The sequence below is a fragment of the Sapajus apella genome, unplaced genomic scaffold (genome assembly GCF_009761245.1).
Source record: "Sapajus apella isolate SASKATOON/1434 unplaced genomic scaffold, GSC_monkey_1.0 scaffold46, whole genome shotgun sequence".
NCBI lineage: Eukaryota > Metazoa > Chordata > Mammalia > Primates > Cebidae > Sapajus > Sapajus apella.
The window spans coordinates 18,023,955-18,046,776 of NW_022436986.1; the positions used below are offsets into that span (position 1 = coordinate 18,023,955).

The following is a 22,822-nucleotide window of genomic DNA, read 5'->3' on the forward strand; positions in this document are numbered from 1 at the left end:
TTGCTTGAGCTCGGAAGATGAAGATAATCATGCCACTGCACTCCAGCCTGAGCAACAGAGCAAGACCCTGTCTCATATGTATGTATCTGGTTCAGTCAACCAATTGTGTAATAGAAACTTTTTTCCCCAACAGTCTAGATGTTCTTTATTGGGTGGGTTTCAGGCATCTAGTCTAGTATTTGTTGGAAATAAAATAGTGACTACTTCTGTGGTTTACATATATGCATTTTAGATCATGGTTTTGCCTGTGTCTAGTTTTCTAGATGAACTCTGTAGATCAATATTTTCCAAACTATCTGTGGCAAAGCAGTTGTTCTTTAAAATTTTCCAATCTGGCCAGGTGCATTGGCTCACACCTATAATCCTAGCGCTTTGGGAGGACAAGGTGGGGCCGATCACTTAAGATCAGGAGTTTGAGACCAACCTGGCCAACATGGTGAAACCCTGTCTCTACTAAAAATACAAAAAGTTACCTGGGCATGGTGGTATACGCCTGTAATCCCAGCTACTTGGGAGGCTGAGGCAGGAGAATCAATTGAACCTCCACTGCACTCCAGCTTGGGTGGCGGAGCAAAACTCTGTCTTAAAAAAAAATCCAATCTGTCATGAGCTGATATTTTGGTAAACTATGCTAAAAATAAATTGCCAATCACATGCTTGATGTCATGGCAATGTTAAATTGCTATACAAGTTTCTAAAACGTTTCACTTAATTGTTTCCCATTTGCAAACCCATAAAAAGCAACTGCTGGACCAGACCTCACTTTAAGTAACACTGCAATAGACAGTGCTCCAGTATTTTCTGGTACTTGGTGTATCAGAAGTTGATGTCACTTGTTCTTTAAACTTCTTGTTGATTTTTACGTTTTTCCATTGTAAACCTGGTGTGTGTATGTGTGTGTGTGTGCGTGTGTGTGTGTATGTGTCTGTGTGTGTGTGTGTGGCTTGTGTGTATGTATATAAAACTGTTTGTATAGCTTTGTCTAAAACATTAGATGTTTGCTGCAGCACACACCCGCCTTAGTTAGAAACCAAGCGTGTGGCTAACTCATCTGGGTTGTGGCACTTGTGTCCCTCCAAGTCATTCCTAGTTTAATGGTGGATTTTATGAAATCAAGATGCATTGATGCAAGGATTTTTTGATCATCTAGAAGTTCTCATTAGTTGATTTTCACAGTAAGTCAGAGCTGCCATCTGGCTGGCAGCAATTGTAAGGTACCGTTGATGTCAGAGATGTTAAAATGTGGAATAACATGTGTCTTAGAATATCTTGCAGATGGACCCATGATCATTCTAGTGTCTAATTACTGTCAAATGCTTGGAGACTTGCTTATGAGAAGTACTTGCCATGTACTTACGAGAAGTAGGAGGAAGCCTTCAGTGGCTTCCTTTAGAAACTTCACCACTGTACTGAGTGGCATCTTGTTGTGACAGCCTGATGGGCACGTTCTCTCTTCTCCATCATTGCTTCTGTTTTTTTGAGACGGAGTCTCACTCTGTTGCCCAGGTTGGAGTGCAGCAACACAATCTTGGCTCACTGCAACTTCCACCTGCTGGGTTCAAGCAATTCTTCTGCCTCAGCGTCCTGAGTAGCTGGGATTACAGGCACCTGCCACCATGCCTGGGTAATTTTTTTTTTTTTTTTGGTAGAGACAGGGTTTCATCATGTTGACCACGCTGATCTCAAACTCCTGACCTCAAGTCATCTACCTGCCTTGGCCCCCCAGAGTTCTGGTATTACAGGTGTGAGCCACTGTGCCTGGCTGGCATTGCTTCTTTCATTAGGAGCCCTGCTGTGCTACAGCATCCTTGCAATGGACCAGCAGTGAGAACATTGGCCATTTGGCCACTTATCTGTTAACTGGTGGCACTGGTATGTCTTCCAGTGTTGTTAATAGACATTTTTCTCATCATCGAGTTTTTTCCTTACTTTCAGCTTCGTGCTGTTCTACGCCTGCCATTCTGACCTTCTTAACATTGGGAGTTCCAGTTGTCACATTACTTGCTTGCCATGCTGTCTGCTTGACACTTCTTTGCATTGTGTATTATCTCACTGCAAAGAAATTTCTCAGAAAGTTCTGGTTATTTTTCCATAATTTTCTGCTGCAGATGGGGTTATATTTTATCTGCTTTTGCAGTTCTGTGGCCACTTCAGTGGCAATTTAAGATGAAGAGCAATTAATCTTCGTGCTAACACTGCCATTCATTTCTTCACCATGTATTTTATTGAATGCCTGCGCTATGCCTGGCTGGCATGGTTCTGTGAACACAGCAATAGTCAGAAAGTAAGTACATCAGGGGTATTCAATCTTTTGGCTTCCCTAGGCCACATTGGAAAAAGAATAATTGTCTTGGGTCACACAAAATACACTGACACTAACAACAGCTGATGAGCTAAAACAAAAAAAAAATGGCAAAAATCTCATAATGTTTTAAGAAAGTTACAAATTTGTGTTGGACTGCATTCAAAGCCATGCTTACCTGGTTCTACTTCCCTTCATGTTCAGATCTTCTTGTAGAAAGATGTCAACTTTCAAAAATCTTAACTTAGAATTTAGTGATTTATTGATAGCATGTAAGTGCTTTGATTGGATACATTTGATCTAATGTATTCTATAGAAATAATTTATTTATCATTTGCCTTTTAGCCGATTACACCTCAACAAGAAGGCAGCTGACAAACAGCCTTATAGCAAGCTCCCAGGCGTCTCTCTTCTGAAACCACTGAAAGGGGTGGATCCTAACTTAATCAACAACCTGGAAACATTCTTCGAATTGGATTATCCCAAAGTAAGTACAGTGTTGAATTCATTAGGAATGGGCTAGACGGTGGTTTTTTGTTTTCTTTTGTTCGCTTCATGATAAACATTTAGGGATTTCAACACTATATAAGGTGAAGGTACTAAAAATTCATGATGATGTTGGCCTCATCAAATATAAGCTTTGGTAGTAGTCATCACAGAACAGAAATTGGGTTGAGGAAGGGGTCTAACCACCTATATGTCGGTGTGAAGTAGAGGTCCCTGAGCATACCTTCTGAAACTCACACATTGTCAACTGCCTGGTAGTCTGATAATAAAAATGTTCTTCCATAAGAGTTGGATGTGAGCAATAGGAAGAAGAGACAAGGAGGCAAGGAGAGGGAGAAAGCAGTGTTAGTGGTCTGAATGAATTGCAGAACAGCTAGAACCGAACATGGCTTCCCCGGAGACATTGGCTTTGAGCCCAAAATAGATTACAGTTAGTGGTAAGGTAGGGTTTCATCTTACCTCATTTATAATTTCCTTACTGTTCTGATTTTAATAGCTAATTGTGTTGCTTATACCATTTATCTATGTAATCCGCCTGTCTATAAACTTAGTATACTCCCTTAATTAGGGAACTTCCAGTTTTCTTGAGATGAAAGTATTCTTTTTATCACTTTCCTTTAGTCCACCTGTAGTTTCTTCGGAGAACTTAATATTCTTTGATTTTGCACTTAGCTTTACAGCAGTTTTTTATTAAATTGCGTATTTGAGACACTGCCTTTGAAAGGGCATTTTGGTGGTAACAGATCACTTGGGAGAAGAACGTGTCTTTAAGCTTCTACCCACTTGACTTTCAGTACAGTTTAATTTCCCTTTGCGGTCTCTGTTCACTTGCCTCAGTTTTTGCCCTATTGCCTCAGTTTTTCCATAGCTATTTTTGCTACTGGGAGAGTCAGCCCTCTTAATTTTTTTAGACAGGGTAGCTCAAACAGAAGGAAGATGATGTGCACACTGTACTTCTCACGGTGACTGGTTTTCATGTTCTTATTTCTTTTCTTTTAGCCTTTATTTTTCTCGGTAGCACCAATGAAAAGAATAGAGAAGACACAGATGTGATAGCCTTAATGCAGCCCCTATTAAGTAGGTAGACATGAGTATCATTCAGTTATTTTTTTTAGTGTTTTTATATTATTGCTTTGGAGTTTTGAAGTTTAGAAGCCAATTTTGGAGTATTAGAAGCTATTTTGAAGCAAAAAATTATATATTCTAGTTTGTGTGTGTTTATATGTTTAATAATTTTAGAGATTTGAATTAAATACATGTGTTAACCATTCAATCAAATATGTAATTAAAAAAAATAATAATATACATAAAGAAGTTAAAAAAACAAAAAAGCTATAATTGTATATACTTGTTTTTTCAAACTAAAAAATGTAAGAACATGGTTTTCTGTAATTCAGAAAGAATGATATAAATAAAATTAATTGTAAAATATTCTTTGCAGTAAGAAAAATGGAAGATTTTCAAGCTCCATAAAAGTAAATGCAAAGGAGAATTAATGTTTATGACTGAAAGAAGTTTTTCATTGATTAGAGCATAGCTTAGAATCATATGCATTATCATTGTGAAACTGAATCTCACATTTCAGTTTTTTAACCGTCATCTTTCGCTTTCCATTCAGTCACTCTTAAAATTAGTTATGGAATTTTTATGTTGTAGCACTTTTGAGATGATAGTTACGGGATTTAAATGTTTGAGGAAGTTAGTGAGGAGTTTAGTTGTAGAAAGAATTTTTTTTTTTTTAAAGACAGTGTCTTGCTGTGTCACCTAAGCTGGAGCATAGTAGCACAATCATGGCTCACTGCAGCCTCAGCTTCTTGGGCTCAGGCAGTCCTCCCACCTCACCCTCCCTAACAGCTGGGACTATAGGTATGTGCTGCCACACCTGGCTGATTTTTGTATTTTTTGTAGAAAGAGGGTGTTGCCAAGTTGCCTGGGTTGGTCTTTTAACTTCTGTGTTCAAGCATCCTCCCACCTCGGCTTCCCAAAGTGCTAGGATTACAGGCCCGAGCCACCAGGCCCCACCGAAAGAATTTTTAAAAGTAACCCTGGGAATATATGTATCCATTGACTCTGAACATTTCTAATGACCCCATAACTGATTTCTTCTGAATGAAGAATTTGGCTGGGCATGGTGGCTTGTGCCTGTAATCCCAGCACTTTGGGAGGCTGAGGTGGGAGGATTGCTTGAGGCCAGGTGTTCAAGACCAGCCTGGGCAACACAGTGAGACCCCACCTTCAAAAAAGTAAAAATTAAAAAATTTTGGAAATTACAGTTTAGAATGATCTCAAGAGCTCTCGGTTTCACTTAGAGTAGTAGTTCTTTTTCCATTTAGTTATCTCATTTAAGTTGGTTGACATTCATTGTAAAATGAATAACAGCATCTACAGGAGCTTATTTTATTCTTTGTTAGTACAGAAATTTGTTTTCTAATTATACAAGTATATTTAGCTGTATAAATAGAAAGTTTGGAAAGCAGGGGAAAAGTGCAAAGTACCTGCAATCTAAGGGATTGATCTCACAACATTTTATTTACTTTGTAAAAACCAAATACAATGGCAAATGTTCTACAGGAGACTAAAGTTAAGTCACTGAAATCACACATATCTGAGTGTGAACAGACAGGGCATTTGTGTCACCAAGGAGTCAAGGAGACACAAAATAAACATTTGTATGACTGCCAGGCGCAGTGCCCTTTCTTATTTGCATTTTGCCTGGTGTGAATGTCGTTTTTTACCAGAATATGGAAATGTCATTTTGGACATAACTTTCTCCTCTAGTATTCCATGGGGACCATCGGAGGCCATTTGGGGGAAAATAATAGAACATATGTTGAAGTTTTAAAATTTTATTTAATTTTGGACATGTGTAAGAAAATTTGCAACTACTGGTACTTGCTCTGAATTTCTAGGTTTCAATTTTGGTGAGACTATATTAGTTGCCCTGAAAGATCTCTGTGCTGTATATATCTTACAAATCTACTTTTATACTGGTACTCATTCCTTGGGAAGACATAGAATGAGAACGTGATGCAGTTCATTTTCTACAACACTGAGCATTCGTTTGACACCAGCATAGAAGGGATTTGGGGAGAAATTAAGCAGTAGCAGGAAGATTTAGTAATCTGCATCTAAAGTGGCTTTCTGGCTTTACTTCAGTAAATTCTGGCCATGTGAAGAATACCTAAATTATCAGTTGTTAACAGAGTGAAGCTACCGTTAACTATGATTTTTTTTTTCTTTTTCACAATTACAGAATTGACTGTTGTTTGTTTGTTTGTTTTGAGACAGAGTCTTGCTCTGTCACCCAGCCTGGAGTGCAGTGCCACAATCTCGACTCACTGCAACCTCCACCTCCTAGGTTCAAGTGATTGTCCTGCCTCGGCCTTCCAAGTAGCTGGGATTACAGGCATGTGCCACCATGCCTGGCTAATTTTTGCATTTTTAGTAGAGATGGGGTTTCACCGTGTTGGTCAGGCTGGTCTCGAACTCCTGACCTCAAGTGATCATCAACCCACCCCAGCCTCCCAAAGTCTGGGATTACAGGCATGAGCCACTGCTCCTGGCCCACAAATTTCTTTATTGGCAATTTTTGCTGAGATTATATGTAGTGGGCAAACAATTGCTTTTATGCTCATAGGCACTGTAAACATTTTATTTCTACTTTTTACTTGTGTATGCTTATCAGTGGAAGTAAATAAAACAGACTTTGTCATTATCTTGAGTTAGTTAGCTTTATTATGTTTTCATGGTCTTAATTAAACTCCCTTCTGTGCTTAAAAACGTTCAACCAGTTTTATGTTGTCATTTTTCATTTTTTGGGTTTTTTTTTTTTTTTGAGACAGAGTCTTGTTCTGTCACCCAGGCTGGAGTACGGTGGCATGATCTCGACTCACTACAGCCTCCGCCGCCTGGGTTCAGGTGATTCTCCTGCCTCAGTCTCCCGAGTAGCTGGGACTACAGGCACGCGTCACCACACTTGGCTAATTTTTTGTATTTTTAGTAGAGACAGGGATTCACCGTGTTGCCCAGGCTGGTCTCAAACTCCTGAGCTCAAGTGATCCACCAGCCTTGGCTTCCTGAGATGCTGGGATTATAGGCATGAACCACCGTGCCCAGCCATTCTACCATTTTTAGAAAAGATTTGGTAGGAAATTTGTCATTGAGTCAGCATGAATTTATTACCACTTCTGAAAAAAAAAATCACTACTTAGGATACATATCCTACAAATAATAGAGTAGTACTTTTGTATGTTAAGGACAAATACTTTAAAAATTTTGTTGTTACTGAATGGAAATTTAGGGTTTCAGCTTAGGATTTTATAAATCCTGGCTACATGTCAGATCACCCCAGAGATTCTGACTCAAAAGTCTAGAATAGGGGCCAGTTCTCTTTTTTAAAATAAATACCTCAGGGTAGTTTTTTTCTTTTTTCTTTTTTCTTTTTTTTTTTTGAGATGGAGTTTTGCTCTTGTTGCCCAGGCTGGAATGCAGTGGTACGATCTTGGCTCACTACAACCTCCGCCTCCCAGGTTCAAGCAGTTCTCCTGCCTCAGCTTCCCAAGTAGCTGGGATTACAGGCATGCACCACCATGCCCGGGTAATTTTGTATTTTTAGTAGAGACAGGGTTTTGCCATGTTGGACAGGCTGGTTTCAAACTCCTGACCTCAAGTGATCCACCTGCCTCAGCCTCCCAAAGTGCTGGGATTACAGGCATGAGCCACTCTGCCCAGCCGTTTTTTTTTTTTTTTCTTTTGAGACAGGGTCTCACTCTGTCAACCAGGCTGAAAGGTAGTGGTGCAGTCTTTGGCTCACTGTAGCCTCAACCTCCTGGGCCCAAGCAATCCTCCTACCTCAGCCTCCCAAGTGGCTGTGACCACTGGCATGCCCCACCATCCCATCTAATTTTTAAATTTTTTGTAGAGGCAGGGTCCCACCTTTTTGCCCAGGCTGCTCTCAAACTCCTGGGCTCAAGCAGTCCTTCCACCTTGGCCTCCCAAAGTGCTGGGATTACAGGCGTGAGTCACCATGCCCAGCTCCCAGGGTAATTTTGACACAGCTAGGCAAGTGTTAAGAAGTGCCTTTCTAGGCTGGACATGGTGGCTCACACCTGTAATCCCAGCACTTTGAAAGGCTGAGGCGGGCGGATCACCTGAGGTCAGGATTTCGAGACCAGCCTGGCCAGCATGGTGAAACCCCGTCTCTATTAAAAATATGAAAATTAGCTGGGTGTGGTGATGGGCACCTATAATCCCAGCTACTTGGGAGGCTGAGACAGGAGAATCACTTAAACCCAGGAGGCGGAGGTTACAGTGAGTTGAGATCGCCATTGCACTCCAACCTGGGTGACAAGAAACTGTCTCAGAAGAGAGAGGAAAAAAACCCTTTCTTAATTTACTATTAAAGTCTAAACAGCACTGCTGAAAATAAAATTGTGGCTATTTTGGGTATTTTCATAGGTATAAAGCTAAGCATGCATTTAAAGATAGTAAATGTGTCCATTCAAATCAAATTCTGTTTTGTTTCAGAAAGTTATGAAACAGAAAGTATAATCTTACTTTTTCCTTTTCATCTGAAGAATTTGGAAGGGCCCTTTAAATTTATTATAATGCGATTTTATATGAAATTTGTTGTACCTTCATGAAATAATATTAAGTGTAGAGACAAAGCTTCTAGAGAAAGATTGTGTGTTTATTTGACCTCCTTTTGATGTCACTTTTTACTCTGCTAAGCACACTGAACAGAGTGAATCTTCAGTAATGATGGTCATGGACAAGCTTGACATCCAGTTAATTCCTAGGACAGTCCTATCTGGGAATGGCAAGACTGCAGTTGTGGGCACTGCCAGTCTCCTCCTTATTTCTTCTGCTTGCAAATAGGCTCCTAATCAGGAGAAGCTTCACTCCATTAAAGCAACACTTGTTATCATAAGTGTTTGCATCCATTGTGAATGCCCTCTTTTAAAACTTTGGATAATACAATTGCTTGATTCTTTCTGTGCTTTTTGTTCAATCAATAAATGCTAGTAAGTGCTTATTTTTTTAAGAATTTAATTTGCATGCAATGCTCTTTGACTAGTATGAAGTGCTCCTTTGTGTACAAGATCATGATGATCCAGCCATTGATGTATGTAAGAAGCTTCTTGGAAAATATCCAAATGTTGATGCTAGATTGTTTATAGGTAAGTAACAAATAAATTCTTTAGTAACCATTTTGCATTGATACTATTAATTATCAGTAATCTCTGCATTGAACTAAAGATTAAAGTGTTAGCCATGTTTTTTAGAATACTGAAAGGTGTTTACATCCTTTTGAGAAAAGTTATAAAAACAAAGATTTTTTTCATAGATGAACAAAATCGCCCACAAAAATAATATTTTTTCTGTTAGACATGAGGGTCTGTTATTTTTATTTCTTCAGTATTTTAAATATGTGCCCTTTTCTGTATCTTACTGACTATAATTGGAGTGAATGATAGAATTCACTTTTATTATACTACGAGAAGGATATTTTTCCAAAAGCCTATAGGCTTTTTAAAGACTTGTTAGAGGTGTGTTTGCCATTATTATTATTATTTTTAACATCAACTGATGTGATCTCTCTAAAAAATAAGTAAGTCATATACACTGATATCAGAACTTTGCTATTTGAAGATAGGGCAATGATTCAAATTATTACCTTAAAATGCAAATTTGAAAATTAATATGTTTAGCATACTTACAAATTAATCAGGACCATTACAAATCTAACATCAACTCCTGGTCAGCGATGCTCATTCTTCACATGCGCTATGTTAAATTATTTGCTATCAATATTTATGTTTTTCTGTGTGTATTTTTTTTTTTTTTTTTGGAGACAGAGTTTTATGCTTTTGTCACCCAGGCTGGAGTGCAATGCCACCATTTGGCTCACTCCAATCCCCACATCCCGGGTTCAAGTGATTCTCCTGCCTCAGCTCCCTGAGCAGCTGGGATCACAGGCGTGTGCCACAATGACCAGCTAAATTTTTGTAGTAAAAACAGAGATGGGGTTTCACCATGTCTGTCAAGCTGGTCTCGAACTCCTGACCTAAGGTAATTCACCCGCCTTGGCCTCCTGAAGTGCTGGGATTACAGGTGTGAGCCATGGCTCCCAGCCATTTGTATTTATATTTAATAAATCTTTATTAAATTTTTGTAGTCTTTACTTGCATGGCTAACACCTTAAATCTTTACTAAATATAATCTCACTGTATTTATGAATTTATACTGTTTTAATTATAGCTTCAAAATGACGCCTATAGGCCGGGCATGATGGCTCATGCCTGTAATCCCAGCACTTTGGGAGGCCGAGGTGGGTGGATCACAAGGTCAAGAGATGGAGACCATCCTGGCCAACATGGTGAAACCCTGTCTCTATTTAAAAAAAAAAAAAAAAAATACAAAATGACGTCTATAGCTTTTTTCCTTTAGGATTATTTCTTACATTGACAAATAAAATTTGTATATCTTTTTGGTGTACAGCATGATGTTTTGAAATACACACACACACACACACACACACAGACACATTGTGGAATAGCTAAATTAATTAATGTTGTATTACTATACATATTTATTCATAGTGGGAAATCTCTCAGCAGTTTTCAAATATACAACACGTTGTTGTATACTTTCTCACATACTTTTAATTTATTTGCAGTGAGAAATCTGCTCTCGATCATTTTGAAGTATACCATATATTGTTGTTAGCTATAGTTGCCATGTTGTACAATTGCCATTATATATTGACTTATACGTAACTACTAAGGCAAGGACTTAAGAATTTAAAAAAGTGAAACAGTAAATTTTTAAAGATAAATGATACAGTTTTCCTTTTGAGCATGGACAGTTTTTTCTTAAATATATTATGAAAAATAGAGAATGTTAAATATGAATATATTTTCATTTTAATTATTAAATATGCAAGTACTTTTCATTATACTAGAAAGTATTTTTAATGTTCTATAAATCTTTTACTACTGTACCTTTACATTTGTAGGTGGCAAAAAAGTTGGCATTAATCCTAAAATTAATAATTTAATGCCAGGCTATGAAGTTGCAAAGTACGATCTTATATGGATTTGTGATAGTGGAATAAGAGGTGAGGTTTTTAAATTTATTTTATAAAACTATTAATTTGAAGATAAAATGCTAAAAGTAATCTGCAGATTCATTCATGAGTCCTTTTTATTTGCCTAAAAGAGTAATTTATTTCATCATTATTTCATGGTAATATGTCCAAGTATGCTTACTAAGATTTTGATTTTTTTAAATCCTAAACTAGAATGTTACATGTATTAAAATGTTTTTATTTTGAAGAGAAAATTTCAACTATTAAACTAGTCGTGGTTCATTATGCAATCTGCAAGCTTTCTCATGGGTGTAACTTTTCCCTTGTTTGCCTGACACTTATCTTTAATGTGTTTTGGTTGCATAATACGCTGTCTCACAAAGGGACAAAAATTAATAGGTGCATATCTTACTAAACACGTATACTTATTAGACTATACAGATGGCTTTTTACTTAAATGATTTTAGCAGGAAGCCTTTTATATACTAAAATTATAATTTGCATTTTTAAACACTTACAGTTTCAGTGTGCTATAACATTTTGTTATATTCTAATTACCTTAAGTTTCTCAACCCCAAAACTATTCACATTTTGGGCTTTGTTGTGGGAGCTATCTTGTAGGATGTTTAGCAGCATCCCTGGTATCTACCCATGAGATGCCAGTAGTACCCCCTTCTTAGTAGTTGAAAGCAAAGATATCTTCAGATGTTGCCAGATGTCCCCTGTGGGGCAGAATTGCCCCCAGTTGAGAAGCACTGACCTAGAATCTGAGTATTTAAGGTCCACGTATGGCTGGGTGCAGTGGCTCACGCCTATAATCCTAGCACTTTGGGAGGCCGAGGTGGGTGGGTCACGAGGTCAGGAGTTTGAGGCCAGCCTGGCCAACATGGTGAAACTCCGTCTCTACTAAAAAAAAAAATACAAAAATTAGCCAGGTGTGGTGGCACGTACCTGTAGTCCCACCTACTTGGGAGGCTGAGGCAGGAGAATCGCTTGAACCCGGGAGGCAGAGGTTGCAGTGAGCTGAAACTGCACCACTGCATGTCAGCCTGGGCAACGACCGAGACTCCATCTCAAAAAAAAAAAAAAAAAAAAAAGTCCACGTACAACTTTTCGTTATACAGTAGATTTAGTTCTTAAAGACTTGGAGGAAATGAAAAATAAGGTCATGTAACATGATATGTATGCTATTTAAAGATTGGCCAATAATTAAAATTTTTCATTAGCTTAGAATGCAAATTAGAAAATGAACATAAATGTCACATTCCTATGAATTAATCAGGACCGTTACCAATCTGTCAATTCCTGGTCAGAGATGATGTTCATTCGTCATATTTGCTCTCTTAAATTATTTACTATCATGTTTTTCAGTGTACAAATCTCTGTTCAATATAATCACATTCCATTCCCATTAGTGCTATGAAATCTGTTACAGCAAAAGTAGTCTCATTTCCTATGGTTGGAGAGTAGAGAAGCCAGCACAAGAACTGAGGTCCTTTTATTTAATTTATTTTATTTTATTTTTTGAGATGGAGTCTCGCACTGTCACCCAGGCTGTAGTGCAATGGTGTGATATCAGCTCACTGCACTCTCTGTCCCCTGGGTTCAGGCAATTCTCCTGCCTCAGCATCCGGAGTAGCTGGGACTACAGGGGTGTGCCACCATGCCCAGCTAATTTTTTTTTTATTTTTAGTAGAGATGGAGTTTCACCATGTTGGCCAGGATGGTGTTGATCTCCTGACCTCGTGATCCACCTGCCTCAGCCTCCCAATGTGCTGAGATTACAGGCATGAGTCACTGTGCCCGGCCAAGAACTGAGGTCTTTTATCCTCTGCCCCTGAACCTTTTCCACTAGGACACATTGCCCTTATTCCAATTTAGAAGTTCCAACAGGGGGTTACCTTTTCAAAGTATATCGATCGTATCTCTGGTACATAATAGGTATATCCTGGCCTAAAAAAAATGTATAAATTAGGCCTTTTTGAAATTTTGTATTCTCAGAAAGGTGGTTGAGATTCATTTTATTTGATCCATATGTTTAAAAGAATGTATTTTTATTAAGAATTTAATAGCAGTTCACAAAATATATTTTATGTTAATGGGCATTCTACTAAAAAGAATTTTTTTTTCTTTCCCCCTCTCTGCCATTTTTTTTAATTATAGTAATTCCAGATACACTTACTGACATGGTGAATCAAATGACAGAAAAAGTAGGCTTGGTTCACGGGCTCCCTTACGTGGCAGACAGACAGGGCTTTGCTGCCACCTTAGAGCAGGTGAGTATGGTGATTATAAATCATGTTCATGTTATCAGACCCCTAACCTCTTAGAAGCTTGAGACTATGAGAGTTGGAATTAGGTATCTCAAGTTAACTGTAGTAAGTCCATTTGGGAACCTGCTGTGTTCTAGAATCCCTGAGTTGAGAGCAGCTGTTTTCCTTAGTGAGGAAATTCTTGGGCGCCTGACCATACCCTGGCAGTAAACAGCTGTGCACAGGAAATGCCTGTGGTCTTGTTGCCAGCTGAACACAGCCTAACCTCCTAGCTTGTAGTAGTCACTTCCAGTTTTGGAGTTCAAGTCTTTATATTGTTTTTTCAAACATTTGATCTGAAAAGAATCCCCCTTTTTTTTTGTAAACAGAGTCTTGCTCTGTTGCCCAGGCTAGAGTGGAGTGGCGCAATCTCTGCTCCCTATAACCTCCACTTCCCAGGTTCAAATGATTCTCCTGCCTCAGCCTCCCAAGTAGCTGGGATTGTAGGTGTGCTACCACACCTGGCTAACTTTTGTATATTTAGTAGAAATGGGGTTTGACCATGTTGGCAATGCCAGTCTTAAACTCCTGACCGCAAGTCATCCACCCGCCTCACTCTCCCATAGTGTTGGGATTACAGGCGTGAGCAGCTGTGCCCAGCCCTGAAAAGAATCTTTTAAAAATATCACAAAGTGGCCTAGGAGGGTGGATCACAAGGTCAAGAGATCAAGACCATCCTGGTCAACATGGTGAAACCCCGTCTCTACTAAAACTACAAAAAAAATTAGCTGGGCATGGTGGTGCGTGCCTGTAATCCCAGCTACTCAGGAGGCTGAGGCAGGAGAATTGCCTGAACCCAGGAGGCGGAGGTTGCAGTGAGCCGAGATCGCGCCATTGCACTCCAGCCTTGGTTACAAGGGCAAAACGCCAGTCTAAAAAAAAAAAAAAAAATCACAAAGTGTTTCAAATGTACGGAAAAGAAAATTTATTCATATAAGTCCTTATAAAATCCATTTGATGTTCTTTTAAAACATATTTCTAATAATTATCTGAGAAACTTACGTTTTCATTTTATTTTTTCTCCAACTTAGAAATAGTAACATGCATAGGAAACTGTAAATAATGCAAAAGTATAAGATGCAAAACAAAAAAACCAACAACTGCCAAGCTCAAGTGGCTCACGCCTGAAATCCCAGCACTTTGGGAGGCCAAGGTGGGTGGATCACCTGAGGTCGGGAGCTGGAGACCAGCCTGACCAATATGGAGAAACCCCATCCCTGCTAAAAATACAAAATTAGCTGGGCATGGTGGCACATGCCTGTAATCCCAGCTACTTGGGAGGTTGATCTGGGAGAATTGCTTGAACCAGAGAGGTGGGGATTGCAGTGAGCCGAGATTGCACCATTGCACTCTAAGCTGGGTAAGAAGAGCAAAACTCCATCTCAAAAAAAAAACAAACCTAAAACCCTAACAATATGAGAAAGTTTCTGTTTTTAAAAATAAAGATTTCTTATAAAATTATAATATTTGGGCACTTTGGAGTCTATTTTTTTCTTTTTTTTTTTCCCTCTGGGCCCTTTAGAAAACATTGTTGAGGTATTACTCTAAAAGTAATTTGCATCTTATTTTTGTGACTTTATAAGCTTTTCCCATATCATTGATAGCTTTTCATAAAAGTAGTTTTTACTGCCAGGTGTGGTGGCTAATGCCTGTAATCCCAACACTTTGGGAGGCCGAGGTGGGTGGATCACCTGAGGTCAGGAGTTCGAGACAAGCCTGACGAATATGGAGAAACCCCACCTCTACTAAAAATACAAAATTAGCCAGGCGTGGTGGCAAGTGCCTGTAATCCCAGCTACTTGGGAGGTTAAGACAGAAGAATTGCTTGAACCTGGGAGGCAGAGGTTGCAGTGAGCCAAGATCTGGCCATTGCACTCCAGCCTGGGCAACAGGAGTGAAATTCCGTCTCAAAAAAAAAAAAGAAGAAGAAGTAATTTTTATTGACTGTATCTCATATGTGTGTCCCATGCTTGAGTTAATCATTCCTGTACTCTTCAACGATTGGGAGGAATAATTTGTTATAATGTTATAAGGACGGATACCTGATATCAGTCTTTAAATATGTCAACTTGCTCTTAAGCATATCTGCATTTATATTCTTTTGAATTGCAGTCTTATGATTGCCACATATCTGAAGGAGTAAAGGTACATTGTGGGAACTTGCATCTGACCTTTGGCAGTTTGAACCATGAGCTCTTTCTTAATATTGCCTATAAATATATTTGTCCTACTGCAAGAAATTGTTAGTTTTAGATATCAGTACTTTTGTTTAGAGAAAGAAACGGAGTAGCTGCTTTAAAATAAAATTCAATATATTCTAATATACCAAATTGTGTTCTTATCTTAGAAATAGCCAACTTGATATAGATGTCAATAAAGTCTCCATGATGCATATGTCAATAAACATCTCCCACAATATACTTACTCCCTTAGTGTAGGTTTAATCTCTGGAAGTCACACTGCCATACTTAGTTGGCATTGAATGAATCATTCTCAGCTATAAAGAAATCCTGGGAGCATTCAGCTCAGTGACTAACGTCTCCTTCCTAAGATCTCACTTAATAACTGCTGAGGAATTAAGATGTGTGCCTTTGTTCTTAGAAGTCAGGTTTGATTCAGTCCCACAAACACTAGGGCTTCACTGGAGTCTGGGTTCAGGGTAGGTAGCAAGAATCATAATCTTAATTGCCTCTTAGAATTCTCTTGCTGTGTACTGTGTGTGTAACTCCTGACACTGAGAAAGACCACTACTCTTTATTTCAAGCTAATTAGAAAAGGCAACATATCTGACATGTAAATAATAAATGGGATTTTATATCTGCGAAGTAAAGTGATGACAGTCCTTTTCTACATTGATTTATAAGCCTATATATCTTATGACTTCAGAGTATATGTAGAGAAAAAGCAGTAGGGGTTGAGAGCGAATTTTGGTATCCTTGTTATGAAAAATACATTGAAAAAATAATGAGGAAATTGGGAAGAATCTTAGTGACTAAGAGAGAGGCGGTTACAAGAGGATGCAAGAAAAGGAATTAAGAAATAGGATTGTCCTGCCTGCCCGACCCCCACCCCCCGCCGAAAAAATAAAAGGAAATAAAGAAATAGGATTGTCCTGAAGGTTGATACACTTATTGGTGGTGTGTGTATGCATGCATGTATATACACATATATATACAAAATATATTTGTATATTAATCCAAGTAAACTAAGTAGATGTGTGTGTATATTTACGTAGGCAGCCTGAAAACAAGATACATTAAATATTTGTTAATATTTTATATGTCAATGAGTGATATTTTTCTTATTTTGTATCTAAGTTAAGTTTTATTTGGATGCGTTTTTAGATTACTAACTATACTTGCTCTATGAAAGCAATATTGTGTACCATTTTTTTATTCAGATAGTTTACCTAAGAATAATAGGATATTCACTCAGTCATACTTTTAAAAAATCAATGGGAAAAATGTTTAAAAGTTTATACACACCATGCTTTTAACGTGAAATTCTAATCGTATACATTTGTGGTTTTTTTGGGCAGGTATATTTTGGAACTTCACATCCAAGATACTATATCTCTGCCAATGTAACTGGTTTCAAATGTGTGACAGGAATGTCTTGTTTAATGAGAAAAGATGTGTTAGATCAAGCAGGAGGACTTATAGCTTTTGCTCAGTACATTGCTGAAGATTACTTTATGGCCAAAGCGATAGCTGACCGGTAAGACAACTAAATGAAGCCGTAGTATTTTTATTACCTAACTTCTGTTGGTTTATTCTTTTTGTTCAACCTATAGATTAGGGTTAATTTAATTTTACTTTTTTGCTAGTAAGCACAGAATAGGTCAGTAATATTATTACTTCGTTTTTAAGACGGAATCTTGCTCTGTCACCCAGGCTGGAGTGCAGTGGCACGATCTTGGCTCACTGCAACCTTTGCCTCCTGGGTTCAAGCAATTCTTGTGCCTCAGCCACCAGAGCAGCTGAGACCACAGGCATGCATCACCACACGCAGCTAGTTTTTGTGTATTTAGTAGAGATAGGGTTTCATCATGTTGGCCAGGCTGGTCTTGAACTCCTGACCTCAAGTGATCTGCCCACCCCAGCCTCCCAAAGTGCTGGGATTACAGGTATGAGCCACTGCAACCAGTAGATCAATTTTAGAGAGTAATTCATATTCTAATTCTACATTTGTAGCTATTTACTAATGAATCAAGTAAGCCTCTACATTTTTCAAATTAATGTGTTTTAAAGTGATTAAAAGGAAACTTCTCTGTGATTAGAATTTTTACTATATAGATATAAATTTCTATGTGTTTTAGAAGAATTAAAACTATTAGTGCAGTAATAAACCAGGAGGTTAAAATTTAAAGACTATCATTTCAAAATTTGAAATTTATCAGTGATACTTTGCTAAGAAGCCTCTGAAAGATTTATATGACTGGCTTAGCATTTCTCTATCACAAAATATTTGTTTGTTTTTAAAGGGGATCACTGCCTTGAGTGATAAATTTTTTTAAATTTTTTAAAAACTGAAGTGTGTTTTAAGTAAAAATTCTGTCATGATTGTGTTCTTGTGGTTTATGGTTTCCTAGTGTCTCCCATGAGATCCATAATGCCACTTTCTGTGTGCATTTCTTGTTGAATATTCACACAACTTTGTTGTTGTTGTTTGGTTAGCAGTCATCAGAGACTAATCTATTAAATACAGAACCCTCTCCATTTTTTTCTGAATGACTGCATTTTAAGTTTCTTAAACCATAAAGAAAGGAGGGTAGTTTCATCTAGTTCTTAGATGGTGCCATCATGGGCCAATGTAATTGCTGAAACATCCATATGTATGGTAGACCTTAAATAGTGTGCTAATCCTGAAAACTGGGCTCACCTTGAATACTAGCAGTTGCCCGGTCTTGATAAACGCATAACCAGTTATGCTTGCATGTGTTCATCATCATAACTTATTTTCTAATTGTCTTAATTTTCAGAGGTTGGAGGTTTGCAATGTCCACTCAAGTTGCAATGCAAAACTCTGGCTCATATTCAATTTCTCAGTTTCAATCCAGAATGATCAGGTAAATCAACTATTTTCTTTTTATACTTAGTTAAAAGGAAAGGTTGGGGTGGTAATTTTTACAGGGTTTAATATAGTTAAATACACCTAAAGTTTAGATTTTTGTTTAGTTCCAGCAAATAGAGTTTAGCTTCTGTGTTTAAGGTAAGTTTAATGTCAAAATATATGTTCTTTGCTGTATAACACTGAAAGCACTCAATACAGAAATGCTGAGGCTGAATTTTTTAATATGCTGAGTCTCTGTTTTCTAACTTTCTGTGCTGATTAAATTTTATAATCTGCATTCATCAGCATATAGGCCATACAAATGAATTTATAGACATTTTTCTTTGACATCCTATACAAAAATAAAAAAGAGAGTCATTAAAAAAAATTTGGGGTTGGGTGTGGTGTTTCCCAACACTTTGGGAGGCCAAGGGGAGAGGATCTTGTTTGAGCCCAGGAGTTCAAGACCAGCCTAGACAACATAGTGAAACCCTGTCTCTACAAAAAATGCAAAAATTAGTCAGTGTGTATGGTGTTGTGTGCACCTGTGGCCCCAGCTACTTGGCGGGATGAGGTGGGAGGATCACTTGAGCCTGCGAGATTGAAGCTGCAATGAGCACCACTACACTCCAGCCTGGGTGGCAGAGCAGAGCCCCATCTCAAGTTTTAAAAAAAAAAAAAAAAGTTTAAAGAGAATGGCCTTTCCATCACAAGGTAAAAAAGTTGATTATTTTTTGGGGGAAAAAACAAATTAGTCTTGTAACCAGACTTTGTTTTTTTATTTATTTTTTATTTTTTGAGACAGGGTTTCACCATGTTGGTCAGACTGGTCTCAAACTCCTGACCTCAGGTAATCCACCCTACTTGGCTCTCAAAGTGCTGGGATTATAGGCATGAGCCACCATGCTGGGCCTACCAGACTTTGTTTTAAAGAAAATCCTTTTTGTTTTTCTAGGTGGACCAAACTGCGAATTAACATGCTTCCTGCTACAATAATTTGTGAACCGATTTCAGAATGCTTTGTTGCCAGTTTAATTATTGGCTGGGCAGCCCACCACGTATTCAGATGGGATATTATGGTATTTTTCATGTGTCATTGCCTGGCATGGTTTATATTTGACTACATTCAACTCAGGGGTGTCCAGGTATGTGTAGGCATGAAAAGGTTGGCAGTCACTTAGTGGAACTAGAACTGTTTTAATTTAGAAAAAGTTGAAGAAGATCTCTCTGAGCTATTCTTCAGCTTCCCATTGTAGGTTAGTCTCAGGTTTGAACATTACTTTCTCTAGTGGAATGTCGACACAAAACTTAAGTTGATTTACAGCTTTCTATTGGCTATATAATCACTTTTAAGGTTCCAAAAGCATGAAGTTAATCAAATCAGTGAGTATTCAAACTAATAATATATTAAGATAGCAGTTATTTCAATGCTTCTTCTATTAACAATTAGCATTTTCTTGAATAGTATAATATGGCAGCTAAATTACATAAGGAAGCAGACTTGATTTTACATAGTATACTTAGAAAAGTGAAATCTAGGCCGGGCGTGGTGGCTCACACCTGTAATCCCAGCACTTTGGGAGGCGAAGGTGAGTGGATCACCTGAGGTCAGGAGTTCAAGACCAGCCTGACCAACATGGTAAAACCTCATCTCTAAAGAAAATAAAAAATAAAAAGAAAGAAAAAGAAAGGGAAATCTAAGAATGTAATGTTTTAACTCTGTCTTTAGTTTGACAGTGAGTGAATCAAAAATTTTTCCCATTCCTAGGGTGGCACACTGTGTTTTTCAAAACTTGATTATGCAGTTGCTTGGTTCATTCGCGAATCCATGACAATATACATATTTTTGTCGGCATTATGGGACCCAACTATAAGCTGGAGAACTGGTCGCTACAGATTGCGCTGTGGAGGTACAGCCGAGGAAATCCTAGATGTATAACTACAGCTTTGTGACTGTATATAAAGGAAGAAAGAGAAGTATTATAAATTATGTTTATATAAATGCTTTTAAAGATCTGCCTTCTGTAGTTTTATCAAATGTATGTTTTGGTATCTGTTCTTTAATTTATTTTTGCATGGCACTGCATCTGTGAAGAAAAAAAAAAAAAAACACATCTGTAGTCTTGGCCAAATGATACAGTTTATTTTGTGGAAGTAGAAAATCAAGAGGATTGGTTCTAGGAACCTGGGTTTGTTCTTCATTGTTGTTTATTTTTTTAAAATAAATAAATATAGAGATGCTCTGCAACAAACACTATGACAGTATCCTTCAGTAGAGAAAGTTTCTTATTTGTGAGTACACTCTTTTAGAACATTTACGGGCAGGATGGTAGCAGCTTTGCTTTAGAGTTTAGAAGAGATTAGAAGGAATGACGATTCGCGTCCAAAGCGAATGGTATTATGCAGTGAGCGACTCATGTGGAGGTACTAACTGAGAAACTTTTTCATGCTTTATGCCTACCTCTTGTAGTTGTTGCAGAGCAAATGTAAATTGTAATAAGGTAGCTAGGCCTTGCAGAAACAAGCAGAAAAACTTAAAATAATAATAATAAAAGAGCTGAAATCTAGTATTTATATGAATCTGTGAGAGAGATTTTTTTGGTCTCACTGCAATGAACCAAAAGTGGCTGAGTTTGGTTTTTAATTGTAGCCATGTATTGAAGGCATCCTTTGACCAACTCTTGTTGGTTCTGTCTTGAACCATTGTTAATCACTGTGCTGTAATTAGTATAGCTAAATCTTTTCCTTCCCTGCTCCTCCCCCAGCCCACCCCATCTTTCCTTAACATTTTTTCAGGGGGGGTTGGGAGTGGTTTTGTTTTAGTGTGAGTGGACGTTTTGATAGTTGTAAGGAAAAAAATGCATTTCAGACACATTTCACACATGAGCTATTTTCTTACACAGTATGTCTTATTGTTAATAAGAATGTAATTTCATGATACAGGTATTTCATATCTTTTTTAAGTCAGTCAATATTCTAGCCATCAATAAATAAATTGCAGTAGAGTATTAAGAGGGGACAAGATGAGTTTACTCTTAAAATTAATCAGTATCAAACTAAGTCTACTGTGTGTGTTTTTTTTTAAAACTATTATAGTTAGTCTAGTCTTATTTAAATTGGGTTTTTGTATTCCAGTTTATATGACAAAGTAGACTAGATCAGCGCTGGTTGTAAATGCATGCTGTACCTCACTCTTTTCTCCCCATCATGCCGCTAAACTTGCTTGTCAGGTTGTGCTTAAATTGTGGTGAACTGGACTTGTTTTTGTTTTGTTTTGTTTTGTTTTAAAAAAACAACAAAAATGTAAGGGACAGTGCATAAGCCTTTCCTTTGTTTTTGTGGTGGTTTTGCTTTTTCTTCAAGATTGGATGGCATGTTGTCCATAGGAATGCCTACTGCAGGGCTAGCACTGGCAATATGGCAGCTTTAAAAGTTACAACAGTCTCCATGTCAAAGCATAATGTGTAGCATATTAGCAATAACTACATATTTATCGAAAACACTTTTTCACTTTACTGAGCCAATTCATTTAATTGTCTAATGTCTATATCCATGGTTTAAATGGCAACATATATATAAGTATGTGTACACATTATGTTTATGCTTTTCTCTGGGCCAAACTGCTTCATCCTTTTTCTTTCTTTCTTTTTTTTTTTTTTTTTTTTTAGCCTTATGATGAATTTGTTTGAAGGGCATTTTCTTTATGAACAAAGGCTTGGATGCATATTCCTTTCTTTCTGTGAATGGGTATTGTTCCCTGAGGAAAGTTGCACAGTGAAAACCAGTCTGGTTGTGACCCACTACATGTTTTATTGTTTTTAATCACTATTACCTGAATTGAACTTTGCTCACCGTGTTCGTACTTGTTGGTCTGTTTAATGAAGTTTGGTTGATGCCATCCTTTGCACTGCCGAAGTGTAATCTTGTGTATTACTTAGCTTTCTGCTGATCTCAGTATGGGCAGTGTAACAACAAAACCAAAATGGCTGGACAGACTTCTTGTGTTTTATAAATATAAAATAGGACTGTTGTGTAGGTGTGTTCAGTGTGGTAGTGGAGTATTTTCTTAATGTAAACCTTCACTTAAACAGAGTGATTCTTTGTTTAGCAAGCTTGGAGTGATGATAAAATGGTAAGAAATAAATGTTGAAGACAGCATCACAACAGAACTATAGGAGTCTAAATTTAATAAATAATCTTTAAAAAGAAATCCAGTGTCTAGGATATACCATGTTTTATTATTTAAAATCATTGTCTTAAATTTTTTGTTCAAAAAATAAAAATTTGAATACAATCAAAACATTAGCAGTAGTGTATTTTTTTTACTCTTTTCTTTTATATATTTATAAATAGCATGCTCCACCATTCACATCAGAATTATTAGAAGAGTTCTATCAAGTATTTCTTTTGAAATCTTCCTTTTACCTGAGCTACAAGCAGTCCTGTGACTTAAAGTATGGCTTTTCTACATTGGTTGCTTGTTAAAATCACCTGGAGAACTTGTTAAAATCACACACACACACACACACACACACACACACACACACACACCCACCCCGG

General features: G+C 37.6%; 1 protein-coding gene across 1 annotated transcript in view; it reads left to right on the top strand.

The window, feature by feature from the left end:
* UGCG (UDP-glucose ceramide glucosyltransferase) overlaps positions 1-22,468 on the top strand; it is a 41,531-nt gene extending 19,063 nt beyond the window's left edge. The window contains exons 2-9 of the mRNA XM_032240346.1: positions 2,648-2,789; positions 8,886-8,988; positions 10,827-10,928; positions 13,062-13,174; positions 16,749-16,927; positions 18,192-18,278; positions 19,218-19,407; positions 20,031-22,468. Of these exons, the coding sequence (XP_032096237.1) occupies positions 2,648-2,789; positions 8,886-8,988; positions 10,827-10,928; positions 13,062-13,174; positions 16,749-16,927; positions 18,192-18,278; positions 19,218-19,407; positions 20,031-20,201 (1,087 nt within the window). The 3' untranslated portion in view covers positions 20,202-22,468. The remainder of the gene's footprint in view (positions 1-2,647; positions 2,790-8,885; positions 8,989-10,826; positions 10,929-13,061; positions 13,175-16,748; positions 16,928-18,191; positions 18,279-19,217; positions 19,408-20,030) is intronic.
* Positions 22,469-22,822: the final 354 nt, after the last annotated feature.